General features: G+C 27.4%; 2 protein-coding genes across 4 annotated transcripts in view; both read left to right on the top strand.

The window, feature by feature from the left end:
- LOC126905998 (neurocalcin homolog) overlaps positions 1–19251 on the top strand; it is a 53688-nt gene that overhangs the window by 25519 nt on the left and 8918 nt on the right. The gene's annotated exons all lie outside the window — the stretch shown is intronic.
- Positions 1–19251, top strand: part of LOC126905990 (neuronal calcium sensor 2) — a 49106-nt gene that overhangs the window by 25487 nt on the left and 4368 nt on the right. For 2 of the 3 annotated variants that reach the window (XM_050686211.1, XM_050686210.1), the window contains exon 3: positions 13679–13793. In XM_050686211.1, the coding sequence (XP_050542168.1) occupies positions 13679–13793 (115 nt within the window). Of the gene's footprint in view, positions 1–1321; positions 1874–13678; positions 13794–19251 lie in introns of those variants that run through there. The other variant, XM_050686212.1, reaches the window with a different exon arrangement.

Below are 19251 nucleotides of genomic sequence, written 5' to 3'. Positions count from 1 at the left end.
GGTTACTCGTAGTATTTTACTTTTGCTTAGTATATTAATAATGAAAAGTTCTGTATCATCTGAACAGTAAACTAGACTGCTTATTACTAAACAACTCGAGAGAAAAAGTGATTGTAATGTTTACAATTAAAGTAGCATTTAGAAATGAATTTCCATTGTGTACATCTCTTATTTTTTACAATTTTGAATCCGCCAACAACTTGATGACTTAAATCTGTGTACTATATATTTTTTTTATCTTTTATGCAAATACTAAATGGGTAGCGATATATGACATTTACATAAGTCTAATTAAATCTTATCGTTTATGTAAAGAAGAAAGTAAACACGCAATGTAACCTTAGGATTTATTGCTGCTTATGTAAAAAGTTATAATATAACTTGATAATATATTGCGAATGTATTTTACTGTTTTTTTTTTGTATCCTACCAGTTGTCGATTTTGGCTTTTAAAATTAAAATTTGATATCGAAATTTAGACTCCAATTAATTTTTTTCAATTAATAAAATGGATATTTCTTTAATGGTATCGCGAAAAACGAGGACGGGCAATAAGTTAAGTGGTGGTATTTGCTTTTCGATGCCCGTCCAAATTAGTTTTAGTCTCACTTGTTACTTCTTATTTTCGTGTAACCAACCTAATCTTGTGTTTTTTCTTATATTGCCCTCGTAGATTGTTATCTACGCGAACAAATTTTTTTTAAACATTTGCTTCGGTATTTCAATTGGTCGTCCGATACACTTTTTGGATGAAATGGTATTAGTGGTTTAACCAGCACACATTTGACCTCACGTCGTCTAGTAAGTGTTTCGTTTATCGACGCCTGTTGCAACGAATTGTCTGGTCCGTACATCGAATGAAAAAAAAAACGTTTACTTTTTTTCTACGGAGCAACATGTTAAACGACCCTCTCCGCCTCGTTTCCTTGACCTCATCCCTAACCTGCAGCGTGTCGTCGACACTCGATAACGCGGAAAGATGTGTCAGTTGATCGAACTGAATCGTTTAAAGAAATTCGTTTAAATGTATTTCTACGTTGATTGGCTTTTACAAAATAAAAAAGTGCCGTGTGCATTGAATNTTACAAAATAAAAAAGTGCCGTGTGCATTGAATATGTTATGTGTCGTTTAATCTTCGTGAACCGCGTACTCTCCTATTCAATCACCTATTAGTGTATCTAACTAGCTGTATCGCGATGCATTATATTATTAAAGGAGCGCACACGTCGTGATGCTGTTCAGGGGGAAAGAGGAGAGTAGCGCCCGACTGGTGAGTCGCCGCCGCCGCGCGGAACGCCAGCAACACCCGCGTCGTGGCGCGCCGGGCCACTCGGTCACCTAGTGTTATCCTCTACAGTGTGTTGTGCTGTGCTATAGTCGGCGCGCGTCCCGTCGTTTAGTGTGCCGTTTGTTTGTGGTCGCGGCTCCTAAGCACACTGTCCATCACGCGCTCTCATCTTTCCTACTCTGCGGACATAATTTATCTTCGAATATTTTTATACCAGCAAATTTCGTCAGCTCTAATTGATATTGTTGTTTTGTATTACATTATTGAACGTGTCAGCCGTTGACGACGACGCCCGATCATAACGCGTTGTGTATATCGACCGTTCGATGGTGGTGATGTGTAGCATGTTATTATTGCTGTCTTTCGTCCAGTCCCCGTACTGCTACGTCCGTCCCGCTGTACCTGCCCGCTGCCGTGCCGAGAACGTGTCATTCTGAAGAAACAGAGGCCGTTGTCACTGCCATTAATCTTCATAACGTAACAAGCGTAAAATCTGTACAGTAATCACGGTTGTTGTTGTTGTTCATTAGGTTGTGCAACGGGACGACGTCATAAATATAGTTCACCTTAAGCCTATACTACAGGTGAGTGCGAAGTACTTTTAAACTCACGCGAACGTTGTACCCCTTTTTGCACCCAAGGAACTGTCATGGTTCTCTTGAGCTGTGAGTAACTGGCGGGTGGGTGGGTCGAGGTGAGAGTTCTGACGGTGTAGGCGGCAATCCCGCGGTGCTACTCGCGTTCACCCCTATTATCGATTGTCGCTCAGATTTCCGGAAAAAACCCGTAGAGTCTATTTCGATTAAATGGATTCAGGTAATATCGAAGAGGAGGCTAATCGTTATCATAAAACCAATTTAGCATATTTGACCGCCGAGAGATTATCTGAGAATGGCGACCGAGAATCGATCGAAAGCATACGGAAGGTTTTACCCAACGTGTAATTTTTTATTTGTTCCTGACAAATTTCAGAATGTAATTTTTTTTTTTCTTAAAATGTCTCCATCAATTAACGTGTATTTTTATTTTATACTCTCTTTTATTGGTATATATTAAAGTTTTTGTGACTTTTTTTTTTTCGTGAAAAAACTTTTTAATTTTTTAACAAAAACAATTTTCTAAAATTAATTTAATTGATTAAAAGTAATGTTTATTGTAAATATAAAAAAAATCATCGCTTAATTTTTCAATCGTTCGGTTTATGTTGCTTAGTGTCAAAATCTCATAAAGCTATAAGATGTCGTATTTTAAATAATCGTGACGTTATAACTTTATTGAGATATTTTTAATACGTATTGCTGATTATAGATTTTTATATTCTGCGCACAATGCGTCGTCGACCTCTTTTCTTATTAAATATTCAACGAACGGTTCGTTTTTCTGTAAAAACTAATGTTTTATTGAGTTTTTTTTTACATTTCAAAACTTGCCCATACGTTTTTTATTAAACAATATTGAACCAATTTCATTTAATTTGCCGCAATTAATATAAAATTAAAATTAGCTATTTCAAACAAAACGTCGTGTTTTGATAATGCAAATTTTATCAACTATTTTTCGTTTGGCGTGTTTACTCGTTAATATATAAAATAAGAATGGTTTTAAAAAGCCCACATTCGTGTGACTGTGTTCTACAGGTAACATGATAAATAACCGACGTTTCAACATGCTGCGCATTGTAAAATTAATAAATAATAATCGTAGTTCTTTATTATGTCATCGATTTCGACGTGGTAGTNTAAAATTAATAAATAATAATCGTAGTTCTTTATTATGTCATCGATTTCGACGTGGTAGTAGTAACGACTAGTTGACCAACATCGAAAAGCTCTAATGTCTTTATAACAATTATTCGACGGCATTGCGAATTAAATTGTAATCATAGNTGGTAACGCGACTAGTTGACCAACATCGAAAAGCTCTAATGTCTTTATAACAATTATTCGACGGCATTGCGAATTAAATTGTAATCATAGTAGTAATAAAATGTAAAATTCGCCCTTATTACTTTATACTGTTCGANAGTAGTAATAAAATGTAAAATTCGCCCTTATTACTTTATACTGTTCGATGTAATTTTTTACTGTTCCGTCTTCCGGTTATGACCAAGTGAAATGTCCAAGGGACTGTGACTTTGTAATGTTGCGGTCACGCTATATTTAAAATTTCATAAATATTTATCATGCGATTTTTTTATTATTTATAAGGTTGACCGACATACAGCAATGGATTTTTCATGTAAAACAATAATCACCAACAAAAGACAAATTGAATAAATGGTTTTCATGTTCATATGACACAACTGAAACTTATAGAAACAGCAGTACTATGTCATTTGTATAATATCCGTGGGCTTATTACAGATCTAAAATTTCCGTTTTTATTTTTTTTTTTTTGAAGTCATGTTATAACGGTCGAGTTGGTTTATGGCCATTCATTTTTTTTGACAGCGCCTATATTTAAGTATCATCACACAATTCCATTCGTGTCAAATGCCTAATATAATAGTGTGTAATTCTAAGGAAAAAAATTAACTCGTGGACGGTAGGCGTTTTTGCCAAAGTTTGTAGTTGCTTTTTCGTTATTATATTTTTAAACGTTTTACCATGAATCGTCATTTCTATGTCTGCATTTTTACAATGATTCATTGTCTCTGAATTAGAAATTGGTAAGCTTTTTTGACGACGCTTTATTTATAACCAATGAATAAGAAAAAATAAAGTGCTCCAACTATATACATTTTTGTTTCATTATTGTTATTGTAATTATTTACAATATTTTTATAAATGATTCATCATATCATGTTGATTGTGGTAAAATTATGAGTTGATTACAAAAATAAAGTTGGAATTAGTAATTTAAATGGAACTGATTATGGATTCGCTTTAGATTTGTAAAACAGGACGAGGCATAAGTAATTATATTTTTTTCATATTCACAAAGATTTCTGTTTTAATGGTGAAAAAATACATCTGGCATATGATCACTTAGGGAGTTTTGGCAGTCAACTATCTGCTCGCTGCAGTTGACGATCGCTCTAGCAGAGACGTTCCCGATAATTTCACCAAACATACGTTTACTTTCCGTCTTAAGTTCGGCAATGGTTTGAAGATTAAATATTAGATCTGTGCGAATGTAAAAAAAAAAAATAAAATTTGGATAATTTTCACGGAGTTATCCAATTTTTTAAAATATTCATGCCGCATCTGCTTTAAACGCAGATTTTTACCCTCAACATTAAACTAAGAATAAATTCATGACTGCCGTTTGTTTATTTAGTACGTTATGTATATGCAAATTATAAAGGCTGATTGAGATAGCTAATTATTTGAGTGCTTTCCAAATTCCTACCCAAATTTAGTAGTGATGTAATTTATGTTTATGTTTCGTACAACTAAGTTGTATTCGCTCAAATACATGAAATATCTTGACTGACGTTGTACTTGTATAGGTTTGTATTCTATTGATTGATGAGAACCTCAACGTGTGATCGTCTTTATTATTTGATATTTTACAAAATCGTGTTTTCTTGTTTGAATTTGATACGTCGATTTTGTTTAAAAAAAAAACATTTATCTTATGTGTATTAATTTTCCAATAGTAAAGCGCTCGTGTTGTAAAATAATTTTACTACTGACACTATACTGTTCTTATTTTATTACCGAATGTAAAGTAAAAGTCACATTAAATACCTTCTTCCTTTTTGAAAGTAAGTGCTACAGACGCCTACTCGCACGATGAAACCATTTTTTTATGTGCCATGTGTATAAAGTTTATTAAAAAAGCAATTTTACTACAGCTGAAACAAATGTGAACGTTTTAATGTTTTAAAATAATTCCTAAAGTTTATCCTTTTTTATTACTAATACGCCCGTGATACTCTTATATGGTTCATGCGTTCAGTTGACACACAATGGAATTCCATCGGTGTTATCAGATCTGCTGCTGTCACAAAGCTCATTCGCATGTGTTGCGTCAGTGTTCATGTATTATTACTTAGCAGTCAGTCAAATACAGAATGGATGAACTCGAACAAACATTAATACCCATCAACGAAGGTCTGTCTATAGGTAAACAGACCTACGTTGATGATTGTCAATGCTTGATAAAAAACAGTCCTTGTACGCAAATATTTTATTATTAAAAAACCACCTCTTGCAGAGTATTTTATTGAAACATAATTGTTGACGCGGTGTAGCATTTTGGTCACGTATCCAGATATGAAGTTTCGATATAGTCGCATATGTTTTCGTCGAACACTCACCTGCTGATGGAACAATAGTCATTTACTATCTACCGTTTATTGCATTAATTGTAGACCATGTATACTGCACAGATATATGTTATTCGTCACGTTTCTCCCTGTCATAACAGCCGTTTGCTATTCTCTGTCAGAGAATAAGAGCCACTTCTGTTTGGTCCCGAGAGATATTATTCGTGACTAAAATAATATACCACCACGTCTTTCGTATTCTAAATCTGTAGTGTAGTTTAATTAAGCTATAAAGAGTTTAAGTAATAATATTACCAAAATGCCCGTGTGAAGTAAGTGAAGCTGAACTTGAAACATAATAGAATAATCGGTGGTTGTTATTGGATTTGTAAATGTTACTAAATATCGAAAAAAAGTCGAGTTTCATTTTTGAATTTTACATTTGTTAAAAACGTGTTCTAACTTTCTGATTTATTCACATAAATTTCCATTAAAGAAATTTATGTAAATAATAAATAAAAAATTGTTATATCATTGATGATTTACCTAATCAATGTATTTTAATCGTTTTATAATATTCACCATATTATATTTAGATAATGACAGTTAATTGCTGCACTTACAGTAGTATTAAGCTCTACACGCGTATAATGGTTATTTGAATCAATAAAATGTATTAGTACCACAATAGTGTTATCATTGCAAATGTTTGTCTGTATTCATAGCGTGTTATGAAAATGTGTTTGTATTGAGCAACGTATTTTTATTAAAAATACTTTGCATTAAACATTGTCAATTTTGAACTGTAAAATAACCGTTGCGTAAGTTTAATTAAAATTTAGCCTAAATAAAAATATGTGGTCATAAGAAACGCAATCAACCACACATTCGTTTAACTTCATTACAGTAACATTCATTAATTTCTCTTTTTTTTTTTATTAATTCGGTCTTCATAGTGGTGTAAGACGTCGTGTTGAATTTTATCACGCGATGTTATTTTACCTTATTCTTCATTTTGCATGTGTTTGGCGTGCATAACAATATCATGTACGATCAAGATATTCTTAGAATGTCAATAAAATGCTCTTAGACCTAAATAAAAATACATATATATCTATATACATAATAAACTTGAATTTATAGTACAACGAGTACTATATAATCCTTTGAAATGTAATAATCGCTTTAACAAATAAAATGATCTTTATTTACATCCATCTGAATAAACCTACAAAGTTAATTTCAAGTAAGTTGTAGTAACACGAGGACGTGACAGTAATGTTGAGACTCTTTCAACGTTAGTACTTGTCGTATGACAGTTGTTGTTAAGAAGCTAAGGAAAATGCAAACACAGTCAAACAGTAACGTATCGCTTTGTTTCAGAAATAAAAGCTCACGACCTGATACGTTTTCTTATTTTATTTTATGATGTTAGTTAGTTTACTCAACGCTAGTGCAAATATACCCTAGCCATACTTTTATGTGTTTGTTTTGTGATCCACATTTATATTTGAATTACTTTTATCTTAGGCAAAAAAGAAACGTTCTTTGAAAATATGTGTTTGCTGTCTATAATTGTTGCTCTTCTAGTATTTTTAAACTTTCTAATCGACTCATTTCTTCTTGATGCTAAAATTTTTTGGTTAAATCACTTAACGTTCTTTTTTGAATCACAAGTTATACTTGTACCGCGTAAGTTCTAACAGATGATTTGTCATATCTTTCCCCGTGTTTTCTTTGTAATGCGTATGACGTATCTTCACGGGTAGTTTTAAAACGCACTTCAAAGTTAGTCGGTCGGGCAAATTAAATAAAACGTATTCAAGTTAAAGACCTTTTCATTGGCGAACCCGCAGATATTAATTAAATAACGTTCAAAATTAGCTATTCATTTAGTGCTCTTTGCTCCACTGAGTGTATATTCGCACATTAAAATCTTTAATGATTTTTATCTCTATCATTTTTATCGTTATTATCGTTATAAAGTCTAAAAATTTCATAGCTTAAGTGTCCATAAAACATTTTATTTTTCGGTTGGTTGTAACAAACTTCACATAAAATATTAATCTTTAAAATTTAGCAATTTATTCGAAAAATGTGTTATCTACAAATTTTCTAGATGACCAAAAACAATTGTCGTCAGCCGAAAAAAATTATGTTCCTATTGATATTTTAATAAATTGCTTTATAAACGTAATGTCGTTACATAGCTATTGGCACTTGAGTTGTACAACTTTATTATGGATGCCTTTAAAATAATTACTGGATATTATGGCGTGGATATTACATCGTTGTTTGCTTCTACTTAATTGGTGCTGTGATACAAAGTATTTTGTGACATCTCCCCATTAAATTAAACGCATTTTTTTAGTTGTATTTTAATTATGTAGTTTTTTAATTAAAACCGTTAAGGCTCTATAATATTAATCATCAATTAACTGTGTAATATATGCATGTAAGTTGTAATATAACACACGGACTGTCGATTGCGTTATTGCGACAGTATGGTAATAATTATAATAACAACAATTATAGTATGTATGTAGTTTATAATTGCTGTAGGCGGTTTAATTAATAACTTACGCTAGTCGACTTTACCATAATTTAGATGTTTCTTCCACGTACCTGTGTATAATAAGTTATGTCATATCTATTTTGGTGTTTGTTTTCGCGATAATATTTTATACGCTAAAAAAATTAACAATTATTTTTAACGTTCAGAAAAAAGTGAAATCATTACGCTTCTTTGTTATAATTACATTATAACTTGTTGAATTTGACACGAATGCAAACAAACTGGTTCTAATTAAAAAATATTAATGTAGAAAATTTATCACCCAGTAGTTATGTATTAAATAACTCTCATTACTAAATGAATTTGATGTGCTGTCATGTATGATATTGTTCATAGAGAAAGATTTTTATTAACGTCGCCCTTTGTGATTGCGAGTAAGTGCTCATTTTGACGTTTCTGCGTGTATCACACCTAGTAGTATTTTATCGTGTATTAATTATATACAAGGTCTGAATTTTTTGTTCTTATTATTTTTGTTCTTATTCTGCCGGGATAGCGTGTAAAATATTCTTTGAACATATAAATTAAAAATAACTGCGAAATTTCGTCTACACCGTAATAACTTTTTGGCTTTTAAATCACAATTATTTTGAATTTGTCGAAAACAAGAGAAATGGTGTATGCAGTTATATTATGCATGCGAATTTGGCGCATGTATATCCTCCGATTATTAAATTACGTTTTTTATGTGTGTCAAGTTCGATCTCATACGACGATGACGGAAAATAATTGTGACGTGCCACAATAACTGACAAGGTCTTCAATGTCTTCACCTAGTGTATTTTAAATTTAAATTTAAAGACAGTGTTTCTCCAAACGCCCAGACTAGATTATTTAAAAACTTCATACAAGTAAAATTATAAATTCTTTACTAGCAGGAAATTGTGTTTTTTACTCGTGTTTTTATTTTCTGACCAACGCCTTTTAAAATAGGTTTTTAGTCAAGTTACATTTAATATTCCACTATACTTATATTACAGATTATTATGTTCATATACGGTATATTTAATATTTACTCTGCGGTGATAATATAATTCAATAAATATAACCTTCTGTTTTTGTATATTATATGACTGGATTTGCAAAGAATACAAGCTTAAAGTTTATAAACCTTCAACGGGTATACAATTGGGAACTAGGAAATTTCTTTCATCTTTCCACAGCGCCAACAAATTCCTAGAAAGAAATAGTAGAATATGTTGATAATTTAGATAACTACCCGATAATAATTAGCAGGATACAATTACTACGCAATGTACTTTCAGTATTAAAACCTTGTAATGTTCTAAAAACTTCTTACTCTTAGTCAATACGGCTTATTGTTGGCATTCTATTGAATGTTAACACTTATATCACTCTCATTTTATAACATCGTTAGTATTTTCACTCGTATAAAATACCAATACAAGCTTAGCATTTTGATTGGTTGCCAAGCAGTGACGTATAAGACACATCGTTAAACATTTAACATGCAGACACGATTATCTATTGATTACATCGCTTTATATGTTCTAATTTTCCTAAATATTAATCTAAAATATCTATTAATACATAATATTATAAAGATATAAATTTATATGGAGTAGTGTATTTTAGGTTTTAATGCCCAGGAGCTATATTTATTTGGCGCCATATTTGCCATCACAACATGAAAACATGAAAAACACTCCCCTCAAAGTAAAAAAAATGTATAAAAATAATTTTTAAGGCATAAAGAAATTTAATTTATTTTTATTATTTTTTCGGAAATGATAAAGACCTGTGAAACTAAAATTATTTATAGTTTAGTGAAATTACACGAATGAAATTCTCATATATTCCAGTAATTAGAAAAAGATAAATACAGAAACATTAATACATTAAAAAATAAATTTAAACAGTTTTTCTTTAAAACTAGTGTATTATGTATAAATTTATATATATAACATATATGGTCATTACAAAATTATATTTACAAGCCATCTGATATCAGTGATTGTTATGTGTTCAATAATAATTAATGTTCCAATTATATTTACTTGGTATTATTTGAACTTTGATAAAATGTTTTTGGAACGCATCTCTGGTCGATATGCCCCCAAATTGTGACGTCCTTATTATAGTGTTCTGCTGCAGTTTCCTANTCCTTATTATAGTGTTCTGCTGCAGTTTCCTAGGGTAGCTCTTTATGTAGACATGCCACTGTTTTATCATCATTAATCGCTTATTATATCTTATGTTGTCTAAACTACAATAAACTTGTAGCATTTAATGACTACAAGTTAAATATCCATTAGCGAAGTAGTCTTTTGAACTCGAATAAAGTTACTCGTCGAAATAATATTAATTTAAAGAGTAAACTTTTGAATTTCATTCGTGTTAATGTTTCAGAAAAAATTTTATAAAAACATAAATAGAATGAACGTTAGTTACCTTTGCCGAAATAACGTCGCCCACGCGATGGCCTTGTAAAATTCTTTTTTCAATATTTCATGATTACATTATTGTTTTAATACTCCCTTGTGTGGTCGATTGTTGTTCAATTGTCTTTATGGACTGCTTCGTGTATTGTAATTTTTTATTAATAAGTGAACGTTGGCATTGGATATCCGTAGGAAAAATTTCAATTAGTGGTTTACAAGAGTAATATTAAAAAGTGATTAGAAATCAGAGTTGATTCTCTATTAGATTGAAATATTCAGTTTTGTATGGAAATAGTATAATGGGGATTAACTAAATGATACTAGTTTTTCGTAAATTCTTGAAGACTTATAATTCATCTAGATAGTATTCATTATTTTAATTATTAATTTATTTGAGCGTTAATCATGACATGATATTTTATTATGTATTTAAACTTTTTAAGTAAAATTTATTATTGAATTATTTCTTCTATTAATGAAATTAAATATCTTGATTATTTAAATATTATATTCAGTGGATAATAAGTAGGTTCATCTCAATTAATGGCACTCATATAATGATTATTGTTCTATATGCTAATGTTATGAACCTACCACTTGACCTGGTTAATTTATCATTCGTATCTCAAAAGTAAAATAAAAGATAAATTATATTTTATTATACTAATAATTATCATAGATTTCTGTATAAAAGATATCATTTATTGGCATAATAACTACCTAGAAATATTAACTATACATAAGCAATATGTTTTTACTAAGTTTAATTGGTAGTTTGGTGTTTCGCGTATTGATTAAACAATAAATAAAAAACACCGATTTACGTAAAAAAGAGAAAAATGATAGACTGTTTATTATTTAAACACTTTTAGAATATTTACAATATATGCATGCACTACGTGTACTGTCTGCTTGTGGCGAACTAACTTATGACTGATTGGTTGATTGACTCGCCGTTTTATAGTGTGTAGTGTTCTAGAATATTCTTTTATGGGGCGACCGAGAAAATACGCGCGTATATGCATTTTGTGTTGCCTATCTATCGCGAAGATTCTCGATCGTTCCATGGTCGCTACAGGTAGTATAAAATTAAATTTTCATAGGAGTTCTCCCTTTAGCCAAAACAAATGTTATGTTAATTTTATTGTGCTCAGTGCAGGTTCATTAGTTTAACATTCGTATTCTAAGTACGGGCACATATATTCAAAATATAATTGTTGTATACTACCACATTAGATTAGCAATAAATAATTGCACTCTTGTTCCGGATTGCCTGACAGATAAATGGCAACAACGATTTATATTTGTACGTTTGTATAAAGCTACATTTTAAGTGCAATTTAAAAACTGGGAAAATGACAGTTAAATTCAGTAATTGACATTTCAAATAATATTAAGTTTGCGTTGTGTCGTGGTTTACATTACATAGACAAATTAAATTTTAATCTAAATTAAAATTATAAATTTAAAAATCAATTTAAATATTAACTACGAGTGATCAATCATTTGTATTACGATAAATAATATGTTTTCATATCTTATTTTTTAAATAAAAAAATTTAAATTAGTAGTACAAATTAATGTTACCTTTGAAACAAAATTGGATATATTCTTTAGTTAGTATCCAAATTATTGCTTTGTTTTTTTAATAATCCTACTTATAAGTCTATTAATTGATCTTAGTGATTTGTTAAAATAAATATTCTTATCAGAATACTGACAATTTTTCACTAAGAGGTTTAGCTTTTTAATTATAACTACTCCACCCAAAAGCCAAAATGTATAATAATAATAATTTCTTTAATTTAAATTATTAGATTTTAAATTGAACTTTTTATTAATTATAGAAAGTGTTATTTCTGTTTGTGAAATATAATCTATAAATTAACACTTTTGACAAGAATATTGTAATACATTGTAGTGTGATAAATGTTCTTAATTACTCTGATAACATTAAATAAATTTGTGTTTAGATGTATTGTATAATTATTTATTGTCACAGAAAATGTATTCAGAACCATGGCAATTTAATTTTCAGTTTTAATTTAGTAATTACTCTGTACTCATTTATCAAAAATATTTTGTCGTTAAATTTGGCTTCTATTTTCAATTCATACATTTTTATCGTCTTTTAGTTAAAAACGTTTAGTTAAATGATTGAAAGCTGTTTTTGCTCAAAGTAACTGAGTATCAAATGTCATAAACGTGATCCTAATAATTTATTCAAATAAAACTTATAGAAACTGAGTTTACAGTTTACATCTTTCCAGATTTATTAAGTTTTTATGATAAACAATTTTAGGGGGCTGTCAAAATAATTTCCAATTTATTAGTTTGATTTCACAAAAAAAAACACATTTGTATCATAAGTACTTACATAATTCATTAATAATATTAAAGATTCTACTTAATAAAATTTGTCATATATTATTAATAGTACAGGGCAACCATTTTCTTGTTTACAATTTTTATATGTATTTTCATATGGAAATTCGACGCCAATTCCGAATCTGGCTTTAGTTTTTTCTATCACATATTTATTTGTAATAATTACTAATTAGTAATTAAGTAATAATTATATAAAATAAAAAAGTCATAAAAATATATATATATTTTTTAGCTTTCCCAAAATGATTAAATTTATTTCATTTTATTTAATTTTATAGTGAGTATGCTTAGTGTCTTACTGTTTAGAATATCATTCATTATTTATTTCTATAATAACGAACGAATACCTACAATCAATAAATATGAATAAATGTGCAGAACATTACAATATATTAAAATGTCACTTAAATATACCCAAGTCTTGCCATCACTTTCTGTCTCATTCATGAATTAAAATTTCGTTTTAACAATGTTTTCAAAAAATAATTTTCCCTTTTTTAAATTGAAATTTTGACAGTTATAATGTCATAGATAATCAAAAACTCGTGAAGTTTTTCTACTCTACAGGAAGTTTTCAATTTAAATATGTTAAGTTGACACGCAGCACGTGATCGTCACTATTTACCACTGTCGGTGATGAATTGAGGGTGATAATAACATGCTTTTATACTCATCATAGCGTTTTTTGTGAACTGAAAACTATTTCTAAATTTGAAGACTTTATGTTAAAAAAATTTAACCTTATATAAAATACATAAAAATATATTTGTAAATAAATTACTTTTTAAAAAGATGTATATTTCATTTATAGAAATATGGGCTGTTTTGGTAGCAAAGATAAACTATCTAAAGAGGATATGGATTTCCTCAAGTCGCACACCAGGTACGACGAAGCAACCATTAAAGAATGGTATAAAGGATTCAAAGTAAGTAACCTTTCTGTTCGACAAACTTATATAAGAAAAAAATAATTATAGAAAAAAAAAAATTCTCTTTCGCAGTAATTTATGTAAGTCGTATTAATTTTTTTATGAAAAATACATCTTTTTCATTGAATTAAAATATTTTTTACATTAAATACTAAATTTAATTTTAATTAATTAAAAATGGCAATTTCAATTATGTTATTTGTGTAATTTATTCTGTTTTAAGTCACATCATAAGGCCTTTCGCTGCACAAAGCATTTGTGTTTATTTTACAATGCCGTTTCCTAAGTTTTTTTTATGGATCAATAGTTATTTAGTGTAAAGCGGCCTCTCCCTTTTTTTGCAAAGGACAAGAATCGTAAATTGTGTAGCTTATTGTTGTTGTCTTCTTTGCCACGTAAATGTAAAATTAATCTACTAATTAAATAGTAATCTTGAATACTTCTGATATGAGTTAGTGATTAAATTTAGTCAAGTATTTTGATTTAGTTTTTGAGTTACGATTATTTATTCAGATTTTTAAAAATAATATATAGAGTGATTCATTTTTATGAACTAATTAAAAAAATATTGAGAATCTTTTTTTTTTGGTTTCTTTAAGTACATGATTTTTTAATTTATTAATCTTAATGTATTTTTTATATTCATCCGTAGACCTTATAAAGGCGTCAATTTTATTTTTTTCAAACATATGTACACAAACAACAATCATAATTAATTAACTTATTTAATAGATAATAATCTAATTAAGAAAACAAATGGTCGATAACAACTTTTAGACCAATATTTTGGAAGTTATTAACTCTAATATAATGACTAAACGCAGAGCGCTAGTCTATTTACTTTTATCTTTAGATTTAAACGAACTACACTACTCCTCTCGACTAGTTAAAAAATGCCAATAACTACCGAAATACTGGTCTGAAATTTTTTATAAATATACTTTTTTATTAGTATTTTGTTTTCACGTTTTCCTCTGATAAGTTGTTAAATTATATTTTAATCTATGTTTTTTATTATTTTTAAACAATTAAAAACTAATTAAGATCTGAAAATGTCAACTGTGCCATATTTTTAAACACTTAGACTTACTTTATGAATCTCAGTGCTTAGAATTAATTGCTTACATTTTTATTAAAATGATTAATTATATTAATGAAAAAATACTAGTAATTCTAACAAAATTTTAAACTTATCTCGTAAAATGTCTGTTAATGTATTTATATAAGTTTCTCATCATATCAATCTAAACAATACCCAATTATTTCTTAAATATTCATAAAATTTTCTATTTTGTGATGTTAATTTTTTGCAAGATAATAAAAAAAAAGTTATGGAAAAAAATTTCAACTTTTTTTTAAAAAGTTAAAAATCAACTTTAAAATACTGAAAAATTTATTGAACATGATTTTTTGGATTTTAATTTTATATAGATTATTGTATACATATAAAAAATTAAAACCAGTAATATTTTTTTCTTTTTGTGTGAAATTACTCGTTTCTTACTAATTATCATCTTAAAAACTAAAACTGATAGAAAAAATATAATTGCATATTTAAAACCAGCGCGAAAAATTGGTAAAGATTACGTTTGTGATGAAAATTTCTTCTTCATCAGTGTAATTAGTTCAAGAGTTATCAGTTAATTTTGTTCCACTAGGTATGTCACTACTTTTTATATTGTTCTGTTTAAGATAAAGTAAAAACTTCTTAAATATTTAGTTTAGTTTTCTCAAAAAAAAAAAATTTTTAATTTTTTATTGTTTTTGAGTTTTCATTAAAAGTTACGAATATTTTATATTTAAATGGATTTAAAAAATGGAAGTATTCATAAAATGATTTTATTTTTAATGAGATCGAAAAAGGCGTATTATAGGTTATGTTTTTGTTCGGATAAAATGAAAACATTGAAAATACTTCATGAAAATAAATGTAATTTCATTTTTAAACAAATCATTGGGAGAGAAACTTTTTAGTCATAACTTGTTTAAGTTAAATATTTAACATAAAGTTTAGTTTAATTAATGATAGTGGTTAAATTAATAAAATGTATTTTAGTTTTTTTTACTAAATTATTCAGATTAAAGTAAAAAATTTAGTTTTTTCTTTACATCCAAATGTTTTTTAGATAATATTTTACCGAGTATCTTTATTTTTATTTTATATCCATTTTGAAAATTAATTTTTTATGCTTTATCTTAATATTTTTTGCTAGTAGTTGATACGGTATATTAGTCTATTTATGACAATACATGATTTCATTTTTTTGCAAGCATTGATAAATTTTCTTGTTATTGCCTATTTTTAGATTAGACATTAAAGTTTTTTAAATGAGTTTAATTGTTGATATGAAAAATAATTTTTTTAATACATAACATAAAATAATTTATTATCACTTTTTAAAAAGCCATAAACAAATGTAATGAATTTATTTACATAAAATTACAGAAATCAATTTTGTTAAAAATTAGTTTTTACATTAATATTAAATTAATTAAGTGTTGATATATATTGAAATTATTCGTATTAAGTGAACCAAAAATATAATTAATTATGTTTAATTTTTTTTGTTAAATTAATTGTTTTTATTTAATAATTTTTGACTTTTTCTTTAATAACTACAAATGACTGTGTCAGAATTGTTGTTATAGCATATTGGCTTAAAACTAATTAGTGATTTAAAGATTCATTTAATGTCCTTTGTGTTTATATATTGTTTATTGTTATTATTTTTGGAAAATCTCCAATTAGGCTTTGACTCTTTGTTTATAATGTAATGTTTATCTAAGGATTTTTGATTATTCTTTTACTTTTTAAATAAGTTACACATTTGACTACAAATCTAACAAAATTAAGTTGTCAATTTTCAGAAAATGATTCTATTAAAAACAGGTTTTTGGCTAATAATTATTTTCAAATGGAGTAAATTCATTTTCTCTCTTAGAATAATTAGAAAATTTTATTTTAAATGAATATGTCTCATATGGTCTTTATATGTGTTACTATCATATTAAATGTATATTCCAATTAAAAAATTGAGCATTTATCAAAAAAACAATGCATGTACAATTACTTTAAAGGAATTTTCAAATTGAAAATTAAATAAGAATTTTTCAATCTTTACGAGGATTATTAGTTGAAAACTTGTTATACTGTATTAATATAAAATTAAGACAACTATATTACTGTTCGAAAACCTAAAATTACTAAAGAAATATTATATGAACCTCATAATAACAAGGTACTTTTAAGTATTTTGTATTGTAAACATGTATTAACTATTAATCATACTTAAAGTATACAGGGTAATAGTAATTTATAATTAAGTCAAACATTTATATTGGCCTTTGTCCTTACTGTAGTACCCTTAACTTAGAAACCGTGTATATACACTGTTACTGCGGTCTAACGCTATACTTAGTGGTAATGTGTGTTGGATGTTACAATGAGAAGGTCATTTAAAAGTACCGATGAATAAATTTTAGTATTATGATTCATCGAATAATCGTTGTAAAATTGAAAAATTATAATACATTTTACAGAAAATATGACTTAAATTATTCTTACTTTCCTGACAAATTTACATTACTTATTGTCCTCATTTTTTTTTTAATTAAATTATTTTTATTCCATTAATTTTGTTATTATGTATCATTTTTATTTTAAGTGTTCTGTATTATTTTTAAATAATTTTAGTTATTCGTTAACCGACCAAAGATGTTAAAATGATATTGATTTCAACAATCAATGTCAAAAAAGTTGCTACATGTAAAACAATTGATTCTTCAAAGACATATTTCTAGTTTAATGTAGAACATTTGTTTTTTAGTTGCTGCTTTAAAATAAATTATTTTAGTTTAGATGATAAATACATGTAAACTTTTAAGAAGAAAGAATAATTTACAACTTTATAAGAAATATAGGAACATTTATATTAAAGTCAGAATACCTTATAGTTATTTTCTTTATGTCAAACTACCAAAATAGTTAGCAGTTTTATTTTTAAATTTAGGCTCAAGTCTTCTTGTCGCCTTGTCACTTTATATTCTTTATGGAAGACATTTTTCTTTGATCTGTTTTTTCTCACAAATTGTAACTTTTATTATTTTGTATACGTTTTTTTTTAATTTACAGAAAATATTTGTGTAATTCGAATTTTTGAAATATTGTCTTGTTCATCACGAACTCTGAATAACTGAAAATAGGTAATTTTTAGTATAGTTAGTGTTTTTGATTCATCTTTACTAACAATTATTCGTTGTTTACATAGAAAATGTAATTTGAAATAACTTTTGCTCTGAAAATTAATTACAATGTTTTTTTTTTAGAGAATTAAGCATTGTTAATACATAAAACTTTATTTCTCAATTATCTCGAGAAAAAAAACATTTTCTCTACAAACTTCAAAAGTGTTTTTTTGTTTATAATACTACAATAAAATATTTCCTGTTATTAAAATACAAAGTTAAATAAAACATAATTATTGTCTTAACGACTTTAATCCAGAACGTTAATTTGAGTGAATCAAATCCATTGCAAGATTTTTTTAACCAATCGACTTTTAATTCGATTCACATGAATGACTGATTTTGCATATAAATTTTCGTTATAAAATAATATAATTTTTTTACTTTTGTTATACATGTCTGGTATATTTTATAAAGTTATGAAAACAGTAAGTTCGAGCTTATTTTATTCAACTTCATCGCCAAGCATGTAAGTTAACTATTTTTTAAAAGTTGAAACATAATTTTACTTAAGACAGTACTAATTTCGAGGAGGAATTTGTTTTTTTATATTGAATAGCTTATTTGTTATTTATTTGAAAGAGTAAAAAATTGATACAAAAATAAAAAAAATCTTAAATACTTTAAAAAAATTGTAACTTGGTTTTTATGTTTTTTTTTGAAGAAGAAGAAGGTTTTTTGAATTTATTTATTTTTTTTTGAATTTAAAATGTTTCATATATGACATAATATTACTAGCTGTAAAAACTTTTCCTTAATTTATTTATAACATAGTCTTTCTCATTTTATATTCTACGAACTTATTTGCATGTGTACTTCTGTATAGATACTTATTTTTTAAGAATCGCATAAAAAAAACGATTTTTTTTACTTATTACACGTTTATAAAATTTCTTGAATCATAAATAACAAGTAAGGGCGAAGTTATTTTTCATTACTGGTTACACCTTTAACCTTTAGTCATGAATATCAGATGCACCTTTTAATCTCGGATATCCCATCATTTTTAGGTGAAACTCCCATAATGCTTTAAAAAAATTACCCGCAATTTACAATTGTTACAAGTAAGAATAACGTTGCATTTTAGTCGGATATTCAATTAATTTAATATTTGATTATAGAACTTATTTGTTCTGTTTTTTATTAGATATAATCTATTTTTATGAAAATTTAAGTATGAATTAGTAATATATTTTTCTTATGTAAATAA

This window comes from Daktulosphaira vitifoliae, unplaced genomic scaffold (assembly GCF_025091365.1).
Source record: "Daktulosphaira vitifoliae isolate Bord-2020 unplaced genomic scaffold, ASM2509136v1 Scaffold_4, whole genome shotgun sequence".
Lineage (NCBI taxonomy): Eukaryota > Metazoa > Arthropoda > Insecta > Hemiptera > Phylloxeridae > Daktulosphaira > Daktulosphaira vitifoliae.
This window is presented reverse-complemented; position numbering and strand designations above follow the sequence as displayed.